This window comes from Chelmon rostratus, chromosome 11 (assembly GCF_017976325.1).
Source record: "Chelmon rostratus isolate fCheRos1 chromosome 11, fCheRos1.pri, whole genome shotgun sequence".
Taxonomy (NCBI): domain Eukaryota; kingdom Metazoa; phylum Chordata; class Actinopteri; order Chaetodontiformes; family Chaetodontidae; genus Chelmon; species Chelmon rostratus.
Genome location: NC_055668.1, coordinates 12871436 through 12884029, shown reverse-complemented (window position 1 = coordinate 12884029; position 12594 = coordinate 12871436). Strand labels below are relative to the sequence as shown.

General features: G+C 44.9%; 1 protein-coding gene across 2 annotated transcripts; it reads right to left on the bottom strand.

Annotated features, from left to right (window-relative positions):
- Positions 1 to 618: 618 nt before the first annotated feature.
- On the bottom strand, positions 619 to 11236 carry trim8a (tripartite motif containing 8a). Of its 2 annotated transcripts, none has more exons than XM_041947521.1 (7): positions 10969 to 11236; positions 9797 to 10399; positions 3929 to 4024; positions 2997 to 3230; positions 2683 to 2714; positions 1992 to 2107; positions 619 to 1891 (listed from the first exon to the last, which is right to left on the bottom strand). In XM_041947521.1, exons 2-7 carry the CDS (start codon positions 10364 to 10366, stop codon positions 1233 to 1235), a joined length of 1707 nt encoding a protein of 568 aa, XP_041803455.1. In that variant the 5' UTR covers positions 10367 to 10399; positions 10969 to 11236; the 3' UTR covers positions 619 to 1232. The 2 variants fall into 2 exon arrangements, with proteins under 2 accessions (XP_041803455.1, XP_041803456.1); XM_041947522.1 differs by having other exon boundaries at positions 10973 to 11236.
- Between the last annotated feature and the right edge of the window lie 1358 nt (positions 11237 to 12594).

The following is a 12594-nucleotide window of genomic DNA, read 5'->3' as shown; positions in this document are numbered from 1 at the left end:
TGATACCCCGGGAGAGGCAGAGACGGAGGCGAGGGGAGGGAGGTGCTGCTCATCAGTTATTCCTGTTCTCTGACCTAACTTGACAACAAGCTCCAATAATGAGACAAAGAGGGATGAGACAGAGATTTTGCCCCAGACCAGGATGTTGACAAGGAAGTGAACTGTCCTAAATTGGCAGATAATGGGCCTGCTGTGGCCCGGTCTGTAACAAATCACTGTCCAAACCTCCTCCGCCGTCCTGAGATTCCTCTGAAATGAGTAGATCTCAAACATGTGGTCATGCAGCGTCTTGCTTTAACATTTACAAGCCTTAACCTATGAACACATTGTGGGTGACTTGCAGGGTGGGATGCAATAATGGCCTTCCTTTTCTTTAACAGGAAGCTCTGACATTTCAACTATAACCCAGTGAGTCAAACTGTAAAACTTCCGAACCTAAACAAATCACACAATGTGCTTCAAACAGACCTCCAACTATAATCAAACATGATGTTTAAAATAACAAATGTGTCACTGGGTTTAGAGTACAGACTACTGTGTAAGTATGGATAAAACCCTTTAAAATCTGTAAACCAATGCTTAAATTACAACAAAAAGGTAAATTAATATGCCTGTTTATTCAATATTTTCCACTGGTTTCAGTTTATTCATAATCTTGTATAAAAATTCATGAAAAACCTGACAAGCATTTGTAGTCCAGTGTGTTTCTAAAGCCACATGGACTTTGGAGTGCACGGAGAGGCTCCCTGCATGCTTTCAGCCGCAAACAGGAAATAATCAAGAGCTAGGAACTTGCAAGTACAATAAGAGCGTGTTAACAGTCTTTTTAGGCACTGAAGTCTCTGGAGTCCCATGTCAGGACCCGTGATGAAGGATATGTTGTTTCTTTAGTTCACTGCTTGAATGGATTTAAGACTACATTATTCACACTAGCACTTCCAGTCGAATTGAAACAGAAAATAAATAAAAATACAAACTTGTGCTGTCAGATTAGAGCATTACTACTGTCTACTGTGATTGAGGAAGTAAACAGGGCTACCAAAGCTAACAGGGCACTGTTTCCCAGAAATGGGGTCAAGTAAATTTCAACATAACATTATCAAGGAGGCGCACTGGAGACACATACTGACAACACATCTCTGAACATAAATGAAAAGGAACGAAAAGCAAATATGGAAATTCTGATGCCTAATCCAATTTAATACAACAGAACAAATGCTGATTGTGGTTTATTACTTGGTCCCGTAATGCTTGGTTGAAGACTGGCCGTACAGCCCGTAGAACTCAGGGTGCCTGGCTGTCTGTGAGGCTTCCATCAGCCCCCTCATGGGAAAATGCTGCAGTGGCTGGCTTGCAGGCAGCGGGGCATGTGGGGGAAACTCCTGAGAAGTCATGGAGGGGAAGGAGTCCGATCCTGGGTACGGAGGCCGGGCACGAGCAGCGGGGGCCCTGGAGCAGCAGCAGTTATTCAGAGTGCACATCAGTACTTTCCTCCCCTCGTACATGGCTTGTTGCGAGGCGCCTCCGCTGGGGTAGTGGGAGGGGGGGAATATGGTCCCTGAGTGGTGGCCAGAGCTGGACCCTAGACCCACCATGTGATGGGCTGAAGTGTCAAGGAGTCGGCTATGGCCGGGGCCAGCCTGAGGATTCTGGGAGAGGCCTTCAGAAGAATACAGGGATGAAGCATGATGGCTCTGGTCAGCAAGGAAGGGTTTTTTGCTGCTGTAGAGCAATGGTGGAGGATTCTGGGAGGTGGAGTTCGCTGTGCTACTCTCCAGGAAAGCCATGCCATATTTCCTCTTCTGTAGTCCCGAACTTGTGCCCATGTGGGGGCCAGCAGAGCTGCAGTGAGACTGGACAATCTCAAGAATAGGCGCCGCATTGAATGGCTCTGAGAATTGCAAGTAGTGGTGAAGAAAGAGACAGTTATTTCTGACAGAAGTTACACAAATACATTTTTCGCTGCTCTTTACGTAGCAATGTTTTCTCACCCTCCAACATCTTCTGCAGGTTCTTCTCTCTTATTGAGAGTTCGCCGAGCAAATGATGAGAGGTGAGCTGGCCCACTCTGAGTGGAGGGATGGAACCAGTCAGGTGTGAGTTTGACCTAAAAAACAGACACAAATACAAAATACTCTGACCAGATTCAATAAGCCGTTTGAACCCTTGGTCGAGACGCAATCTGAACTTTGACACTTGAGTTTTATTTCACTGGAAGACTGTCAACAAATATTTACCTTACATGCAATAGTGAAGTACACACGTCTCATTTATACATGCACACTTGGAGCAGGACTATGTAAACAATAGGCAGAGAGATAACATGCAGTTGAATGCATATTTCTCTTGATTTACTAGGGTTTTTCCCAGTTTGTACAGGTTACTTTTGCATGGACAATTCTCTGGTTTTAAATATATGAAAACTAAATTGTGACTGGGAGGAGAATATTTGATTATTCAATGTTCTAATCTTAATGGCAGCAGAAAAAGAGTCAGTGCACCACTAGTGCACATGAAAGCATCACTGGTTAGTTCAATGAAATAGAAAGAAAAGAGCACAAGAGTATCAAATGACCACGATCTCTAACCATTTAATATAATACCAAACAATGCTAGTTGCTTGCCGATGAATACTAAACGCAATCACACACCAGTAAAGTAAAATAGAATAGAAATGCTTACCTGTCCATTAGCAGCTGGTAAGGTTTTGTGTTCTGAAAAAGACGACAGGACGAACAAGTCATTCAGCATTCATCTGCCTCTAAAGGTCTCACTAACAGCTACTAGAGGACAACAGAGGAACACAAAGACACTCGGCCTGTTGAGGTCTGCCTATGTACATTGTGTATGTGCATCAATGTTTGTGTGTGTGACAGTTAAAAGTCCTACATTAGATTCTGTGGATACTGTAAACCATTCTCCAGTGTTTGTATCAAGTGTTTGTGCAGACATGAATGCATGCGGAAGAAATGAGAGAGAGAAGTGCAGATTTGTACCTTCATGAAGTTAATGCTGTCTGATCTTTGGAAGAACGTCTGCACTGTGCTCAGGAGTTTTTCCGCCTCCTGGCGCTTCTCGTTGAGCTGCAGAACCTGCTGGGAGTTTTTCCTCACATACACGGTGAAAGTGCTTTCAAGCATCTGCACAGTTTCAGCCTGGTTCGAGTCTAGCAGCGCATGCATCCTCTGATACTGGGCTCTCACACGCTCCACCAGCTCAGACACTGTGTCCTGAGGAGAGAGGACAGGTTGGAGACAAGTTGATTAGCAAACACATGCACGCACAGTCATCTCTTTTACATATCAAAATAAGCAATGGAGAGTACAACCCAGCCTGCTCTGGAGGAGCTTTTGTCAAGTCTGACAAAAATGACTGAAGGGTCATCCCTTTTGGTTTCATCAAGTTTGACACTCGTTCTTTAATCCAATTTATGCCAGCCCCCCTGAAAGCGCAAAATTAAAATGCTGGACCGGCAATTTTAACAACTTTGCCTTTTTTACCAATTGTTTTTGCAATTTATTAGCATAAGCAGCTAATCTACATGAATTATCATTAACACCGTTCAGCAGAAAGCAAGGGAAGACCTAGGATGAAAAAAACAAACAAATTATGGATCAATACCTAGTAATGAATTGATTAGTTCAGTAAGTGCATATGACAGTATATTTTTTCTTGCTTCATTTTGTAGAATCTGTGCTTTCCTTGTTCAAGACTGCGTCATTTGTAAAATGCATTTTCCACCATTATGCACTAACTATTCGAAGCTCGAGATAAATTACATTGTCTTTTCATTTTCCAACCCCGAACAAAGGTTGAGAGTCATTTCATTCCAGCACAGTGTAGATAAAATAACAGCACAGAGAAGTGCACTGACCGTGTTCAGAACGGCATCCCTGTAAGTATTCACAATGTGTGTGTCGTACTGTACCCTCATCAGTGTCTTGTCTGACTCCAGCTTGGTGAGCTGCTCATCGATGTTCTGAACACGACCCTCCAGTCTGTCTTGCTGCCTCATTAGCATGGCCTGTGGAGAGATGACATGCGAGAGATGGATTGGACAGATGAACCACAACGAGGCAGACTGAAAATAGAAAGAAATAAGGAAATAAATAAATACAAACTCTGACTTAAAACTCAGGCCTCTGGTGTGACCTCAGCAAACCTGGGTGCTGTTCATTAGCCACTGAAACAACCTCCTACACAATCCTGATGAGACTGAGGAAACAGCTGCCAGCGACAACCACGTGCATTTACCCATTAGGAGAGCACCAGCAAAGGCAAACACAATTGCACAAATACATCTGATGTAGTTTAACAGGGACCGTGCTACATCAAGTGAAGCCTATTGTCGGGACCAGCCTACTTCCTCTGTGGGCTGAATCAGTGTGCAAAAAGCCAGTAAAAGAGCCGGTAAACATAATCCTTCCCCATTTACTGCAGGAGATGGAAATCAATCTACAGTCACAGGCTGACAGCTAACTAGGAACAGGGGAGGGCAGGTACGCGTTTTAATGAACTGTGTCTGCACGGGAAACTCACCACGCTCAAGTAAGAGCAAACCTGCTGTCATGGCAACAAACCCTTGTGTATGTATTTATATGTGGAGGCTAATGTGCATGTGAGGGAGCAGGGAGGAAGCAAAAAGCGGGCCTGTCTCTAGCCCTCTCTGCTTTCTCAGTTGGCCACATGCATTGCTCCCATTGTTTGCATTGGCCTCTGTGTCAGTGACAGATTGTCATGTCTGTGTGCATAACGCCGGGGTCGCTTCTCTCCCTCCGCGTGATCGTGCATGCGAGAGAAGGGAAAGGCAGCAAAGGCAAAGTGCTGTGGGGCTCTGCTTGCACATGCCAAGAACGGACAGAAAGAAAGTGAGAAAGACATACAAAAAGAGAGTGAAACCAGCAGAGAGAAAGTTTGAAGGGAAAGAGAGAGATAGGGAGAATGAGGACATTCCTGCGGTCTCTAGTGAGCGAGTTTCAGGGTAGCTGCATTGTGGTATCACAGCAACAGGCCTCTTCAGCTGCTTACAACACTCATGTACAACAACTGGCTGGCCATCATACTATACCACAGCGAACACTTCCAACAGTCTGCCTAGTTTCTACAACAAAAAGACAAAAAGATAATACTGCACCCTCTTTTGCATAGACTTCAAAACTGCTGATGGTTTTGTCATCTGTGAAAAGGCAGAAATGTTTCTCTCTTCTCCAGGTCATGTATTAATTTAAGATACCTTGCGTTATGCCACAGATTTTGGACTATTGGGGATGGAATCACTATTAAGAGAAAACAACATAAACTATTTAGTATTTAAACTCTCAAAGCAGCATAAAATACTTTTTGGGCCGCAGGCCAAAACAACCTGTAAGCACTACACTAACTATCACCATATCAAGTGGTTGGTGAATGTTTTAGCTAACAGTTGCCTGATTTCACATCCACCAGACTAAGACCGACAATTAAATTTATTCTGACTCATGTCTCTCTGGCCACCCGACAAGTGCCGGTCTAATATTCACTCTCCTTTTAGCTCTGTTTTGGTCTCTACCAACTCACATCTGGCTTCTTAGCGGCTAAATGCTCTGCAGAATTAGCTACTCATTCTCTATTTACTACATTCTGCACTATATTTACTGTCAGCCTGAGCATATGAATTTATCTGCTGTACAGTTTCCAAAAGCTCCACAATGGAAAGAAATGTTGTCCATGTGTGCAACACTACTTTCTACTAACAATCCCACAATGCAATGCTCCACATTTTCACCAAGTAATAGAAACAGTCGCTACAAGGGTACAAAAAATATTTATATCAAGGCCACCTTTTACTACATTGAGGGCTTGAATTGCTATTGCACCAACACGAGATACAATTCGTATGAAGTAAAACATGGCCTCAATATAAACAGTACATATATTTTTGGCCTCTCTGGCCACTCTTTGGCTCCGTAGTCAGCGAACTTCAACACTAGCCAGTCGCTAACTTTGTCAGTCTGCTCTTTGGAGCTGGGCTGGTAGTGTACAGTAGGTTTATCAAAGGTTTTTGTCTCGCTGCCTGCTGTGGCTGGAAATGTTGCTGATGAGAGTTTGACTAAATCAACAAAAAGTTGCCACAAGGCCATAAAACCAAAAGAATTAACTTAAAGATGGTGAAAAGCTGCACAGAGCTGTGGGGAACTGCAGAGTCGGGTGATAATTCTCTGTGGGTTTGTCACAAAGACCAACCACTCTCGCATTGCACAGTCATTTGATCTATCGCTCGGATAAAAATATTGATCAGTGCAGCTTTAAGTGCTTATAAGAAAACTGCATTTCCAGTAATATGATCGCGCATTAATTGCTGCTTCCATATTGCAGTGTTGACTGTCAGTGTTAATGGGGGTTCCCTCTCGGGAAATCAAGAGGGCATTTTACTTCACGGTTTGTGATGCCGAGGACTATACGGCGTGAGCACGAGATGCGAGGACTAACCTGAGCTGCTGAAGCAAACCCAGCATCATAAAATGATAAATTATACAGATGCTGGGGCAACAAGCCTACCTTAAGGTAACTGTATGTTGTTAAATTTTTAGTTTGGAGGATTATAACTGACAGCTACACTTTCTTCTCTAATTCTCATGGTCAGAAACTGAGCTAAGAAAGCACTCAGATACTTTCCCTGTAGCTGCAAGCTCAGCACCACACACCTTGCCAATTCTTCACTTTTGGAGCATATAAACTTGAGCTAAATTCATATAAAGAAGTTAATAGTTTCTGTGGGAAAAACAGCATCTGTGTGTTGGTTATATATTTCTTACCAATTATTGCTTTGTGCATTAAATGACCTGTCCATCATCTTGGGAGCAACTGACAGTGTGTGCAACATGTTTGTTTACAGTGGTTGCACTTTAAAGATACCCAGAGGAGTTGATGAACAATGATGGCACAGGGGGAGCAACGTAGTAATCGTTTGTATCACATGTTCTACCAGCACGCACAAGGATTGTAGAATTATTAAGACGGCTGCGCTGGGTGAGCGGGTTATGTTTGACGAATGGTTCATAGCACATCCTGATCTACTTAATACATCACCGATGAGGTCACATAGCATGATCACAGGGCTGAGGTGGTAAGTTGATGGAGTTCGTCTTCGGGAAAATGCTGCAATTCGCCAGCAAACGAGGAGGAGGAGGAGGAGGAGACTCCGAAAACATTTAAATGATGCACTGAAGCCAAATGTTTTCATAAACATGTATTCATCACGCGTGTCAGGTCTTAAAGATACAGTCGAGTAGACAATCTATGGCTAACTAGCAACCGTTAGCAGCTAATGTTCTAGCTAATGTTATTAGGTTAGAAACACTTAACACTTGCTATGTACAGTATATAATCAACACACATTTGTCTGTGCCTCCTTGTCACACACTGAAAACACATCCCACACCTGTACTTCATCTTGCTTATGCGGGCAGCTTACTGAAACAGCCCTCTTCAAACAATCTGATATCACACATAATGACTGACTCTGCCCTGCAAGCTCGCTCTGTAACCAGTTAGTTGGCTGTGGTTCTTGTTCCATGCACTGTATGCACAACACTTTAAAAGTTTTCAGACAGCACTCTTGCATTAATAATCACTGTCTGAACTCAGTGCAGTTCAGTGGTACCTTCTGCGTGAGTGTTGTATTGACAAAAAACAGGAAAGACCACTTTGTTGGGTTGTTGCTGTCGTAAACGGTGCATGAACTGCTTTATGCGACTTGGCTTCACATAATGGCAACAGCTTTTCTGTGCCTGGATGCTTCTGCTCAACAACTGCGTCTTCCTCATTTTGCCATGTTTCCTCCAATTGCCTTCCTGTCTTGATGTGTGCTTGAAATAGCATGAGGGGACAGGAGGGAACTGTCTGGTTGCTGATCTCTGTGTAGCAGTGTGAAAGCCTACCTTTATCAAGATTAAACCCGCCAATGATCACTTTCCCCACTGTCCTATTTAGGCATCCAGACACCCGCGGGTTGCCAGGAAGCTCATGTTTAAATGAGGAGCCTCAGGCTCAATGAACAGAGAGCCTCTTTCACAATCAACTGACAACTATTCCCCACGTCTGATGTCAATGGACTGCCCTCAGCATTCTGAGGGACTGACTCACTCCAGCCCAGATACAAGAAACTGCAAACGGCAGAGCTTTCATGAGCGACGGTTTCCTGCTGAGGTGCCTGAGAAAACCAAGGTGAGGTTGTGTGGGAGGGGTCCTCCTCCGCCGGTCCCATGGACGACATTACTATTATATTACTCTGCCTTTCTCGTCTTGAAATTGCCAGCACGCCTGCAAAAGGTTACTGTAAAAGCCTCCTTTGAGAGCCAAAGATAACCAAAGATATGAATGTTGGTTTTTCCCTCTTTGTTTATCCCAAAAGCAACAAGAGTGCTGCCAGGGGAATTTAAAATCCTTTTTACCAAAATAGACCACAGCTCTGTCAAGGAGAACAACCTTTCAGTAAGTAACATAGAGAAGCCACTCCGGCCTCACATTACTTCAAGAAGTCTAACTTTTGGCTACTGCCACATTGATCAATATTAGAGCGCACTCTGTGTCTGAAGGCCAAAGCACGGACAGGGGTAATTATGAGAAGTGCCAGGACCTCTGACTACTGGATAACTCCATTTACACTGCGAACATACAGCGAGGAAAAGAAAAGAAAGATGGGTGGGTGTGTGCATGTGTGTGTAGAGAGCAGCTGTGGAAAGGGCTGAACAGACATCTTTTGTCCCAATAATAGCTCCGAACCAGAGCAACAGTTTGCACCGAAGACTCGAACAGATTTAGAACTTTGCGACGCACACACTGGAAAGAAATGCGCCTGTAACTTTCCCAACTGGAATAATACGATCACTGAACGTATCAACAAGACCGCAACATGGCAGATGCTAAAACTAATCTGATTCTCACTCCCGCCCCTTCACAGATAGGGAGGAACAGGGAAGAAATATGCATGAGGCAGTGTGGGTGGTTGTTTTTTACACCTTGCCACTTACATTAGACTTGAGAAACGAGAGCAAACTGAAAAACAGTATCAAACTGAAGAAAATACAGAAGTAGACACCGCCATGACACCCTGGCCTCATGTGAGACGAATTCCTCTGTGCATCCTGAGGTCAACCCTGCCAAGACAGATCATTAGTCACTTGTTGCCAGTTAGATTAACACACATACTGTGGAATCCATTTTCCTCCCTTTCGCCTCCCTGAGCATGAGGGAATAGCTGAAATGCAAACTTGGCTTGTGAACACTGTCACGAATCCCCACATTTCCGTCTCAAAAGCAGGATGTCAGTTCATTTATCGGCACCTAAAGCCCTGCCAGTGCGCATTACCTCATCAACAAATCCTGAAACCCATCACGGCAGCTAACACAAACAAACTACATGCGGCTCCGCCCCCGCTTCACAGGGGTCATCATTTCCGGTGGATGCAGATTGCATCACAGCACTTACCCGAGGGCACAGGGCGGCTAATGTGAAGGCGTGGCGGTGTGGAATGTGCGGCTTGATCAAGGTTAAAAGCAGCGTGTGACGTATGCCTGCGCGCTGTGTGCATGTGTGTGCGCTCCCGTCTAGCCCGAGGGGTGGCTTTCACCTGTCCAGTCGCCTCACATCAGATAAGATTAAAAGAGGAGGCAAAGAGAGGGGGCCTTTGTAGACTGACGAACTGAAATAAATGCTTGTTTCCTCGAGATTCAAAGACAAATCTGTGGAAGAAAGTGCATCCATCAAGTCAACTCAAGAGAAGGGGTGAGCGAGGTGTTGGTGCAATTTACGTACCTGCATTTGTATGCGTTGGGTATCCACATCGCAGACCGTGTGTCTTTGGTTTGTGCAGTGAGAGATGCAGCAGAATGGACACAGAGCCACCTGCTCTTCCTCACAGTGGAGCAGCCTGTACTCCTCATGACTGGGACAGGTCCAAGCACTCAGCTCCTCTGCGTCAACTAACAGGTGTCCCGGGGCTGCACACGGCTGCTGTAGGTGCGTCTGGATATGAGTTTGGCAGCAGGGTTCCTTACAGCGCAGGCAGACCTTCCGCACGGGCAGCGGGGGGCCCCGTCTGCAGAGGACGCAGTGCAGCGCAGCAGGGACTTTCTCAGTGTTCAAGGCGTTAAACCGCTTCACTATGTTGGCGAGCTTGAAGTTCTTCTCCAGTGTGGGTTTCTGGTCGTAGTCATGGTTGCATTCGGGACAGCGGACCGCAGCGCTGTCCTTGGCCCAAGCCTCAGAGATGCAACCCTTGCAGAAGTTGTGCTTGCACGGCAGCTGGATGGGCTCCTCAAAGACATTCAGGCAAATGGGACACAGGAGCTCCTCTTCGAAGCAGTTTTTCCAACTTGCATCCATGACTTTGGCTGGATCCAAACTGACGTTTCGCGACTAAAAAGGAGCAGAAACTGAGGATTATTTCCTAAAAACTGACTCTTTTTAAAACAAGAAACCCCCTTATGAATACTACCACAGTCTTATTTCTACTGTAGTTCACACAGAAAGATGTGGGACAAGCAAACACACAGGTGGAGAAAATCTTTTGGAGGTAAAGCGCATGAAGAAGAGTCACAATAACACAATTAGCTAATGGAGCATTAGCTGACTTTAGAGGAACAGGTAAGATTAACTCAAACCAAGTGCAGCCGCAGTCAAACTTCGACAACACATATTAAACTAACGTCATAATAACACGCTTCACATTGGGCACGATGCTAATATCACATGTGGCTCGTGAATTTGGTAAATTCGCCACAGGACGATACAAGCTGTGGCGTTGTGGAGAGCAAGTGACAACTTGCTGCGGAGGAGCGCTGGAAACGGGACCCCGTCTGATACCCTGTCACACCGGGCTCCACTGACGCCTCACTCAACGCGAGGACCCTCTCGCCTCATGTCAGCGAAGCTCTTCAGCGTTCAAATGAAACAGATGTGTTCTTATGGGATAAAAGCAACGTTACCAACTATTTATTCTCCATGTCGTCGGCGGACTCCGGTGCACCTATAATGCCGTAGAGCTTCGCATCCAGCCCGCGGTGAGCTCCGGCTCCCTCGGTCAGGTTCCAGCAGCCTGTCCGACGCACCGCTCCACGCTGGGGAGGGTTTTTTATTCACCAGAATCCCGGCTTTTGTTCGGCTGCTTTCGCTTTCCCGTCAACTCTGTGAGTAATATCTAATGGTAAGTGCAGGCAGACTGTGAGTCGTCGGCAAGGAGCTCAGCGCTTCCACACCGACTGCCCCCCTCCGATAACGTGACCCGTCACAGAGTTGATAAATAGACGGGGAGGAGCCGAGAAGAGGAAGGCAGGGGAACGGCCACAGCAAACTCTGCCGGAGAGATCGCAAATGACCAGGAGACACTCGTGTGACCTGTTCTCCCTTGCACCACGGCTTCCTGTAAAGTCCTGGCCGAGTCGGATGGAGGCCCCCAGGGGCCCATGAGAGGGCCAGTGAGGGAGAGAGGCACTGAAGCACACAAAGCTTTCCTTCTGTGCAGACTGAGAGGATTTAGTGGCACTTTTGTGATGACACAGCCTTTATGACAGTTTATAAGTTCTAACTACCGTCTAAAGCAATGGTTAATATTGTTTTCCTGATGGTTCAATAATTTACTAACAGCTTATACTTCCATTAATAAGACATTAAGATTAATACCTGGATTGCCAGGTTGTGTAAAAAAAAGTGTGTGTGTATTGTAAACGTACATTTGCACATTGTACTACTATTATTATTAATTATTATTATTGTTATGGTCGTTATCGTTGTAGTAGTTTGTAACTATAGTTTTTTTTTCCTTTTCAAGTATTTTATCCCTCTTTCTAACTGTGTGTTTGGGCAACTAGTATAGCAACAAAGCAGTTTCCCCGCAGGGGTCAATAAAGTTTTTCTGAACCTGAATCTGATCTGACTGCATGTGTCATCATCTTTGTTTTTGTTCTTCTTCATATTGTTATTCTCAAACAATGAAAAGAAATGCAAAATGTACCTTGATGAGAACAACACATCTGCATACTCAAGCTTGCAGTGAGATACTGAAAACAGGAGCTGCTGTCACACACACTGGCTCACAGCATAATTGAAAGATGAGGGTGGTGGTTATTACAGCTGTCTATACAAAGAAAGTTAGCTGCCCTCTGTGCAGTGTATGCAGTGTAAACAGTGCTACAAAAATACTTCATTTGTGTTGGCTTATGGTAAAAACAAGATATAACGGAAGATGCACCGTGTGAGAGTGAGGCTCCGGGGCCTCTCTGGGTTTGGTGATTCAGTCTAAAGAAGACCACTCCACTGGACCAGTAGACCACTTGCCTTTGAGGAAAGGTGTGCAGAGCAACTGGGCACAAAAACATTTATCACCATCTTGTTAACATTTGTAACTTTAGACTGTCTGAAGTCTTATTAGACAGTGAGAAACCCATGACCCTCATTAATCTACATCATTTATAACTGCAAACGTGGTGGGTAACTAGAAATTCAGAAACCCATGAGTATTTACTGATAGATGACCAACATTTATAAATGTTTTATTACCATGTAGAATGGGTTAACACCAGCCAATGGGGATGTTTTTCACAATCTGGCAACCA

Coding starts and splice junctions, on each gene's coding strand:
- trim8a (XM_041947521.1), bottom strand. CDS start 10,366: ATGGATGCAAGTTGGAAAAACTGCTTCGAAGAGGAGCTCCTGTGTCCC. Junction 4,025..9,796: donor CCCAACGCATACAAATGCAG/GTACGTAAATTG, acceptor ATCTCTCCACAG/GCCATGCTAATGAGGCAGCA. Junction 2,108..2,682: donor TACCAGCTGCTAATGGACAG/GTAAGCATTTCT, acceptor TCTGTTTTTTAG/GTCAAACTCACACCTGACTG.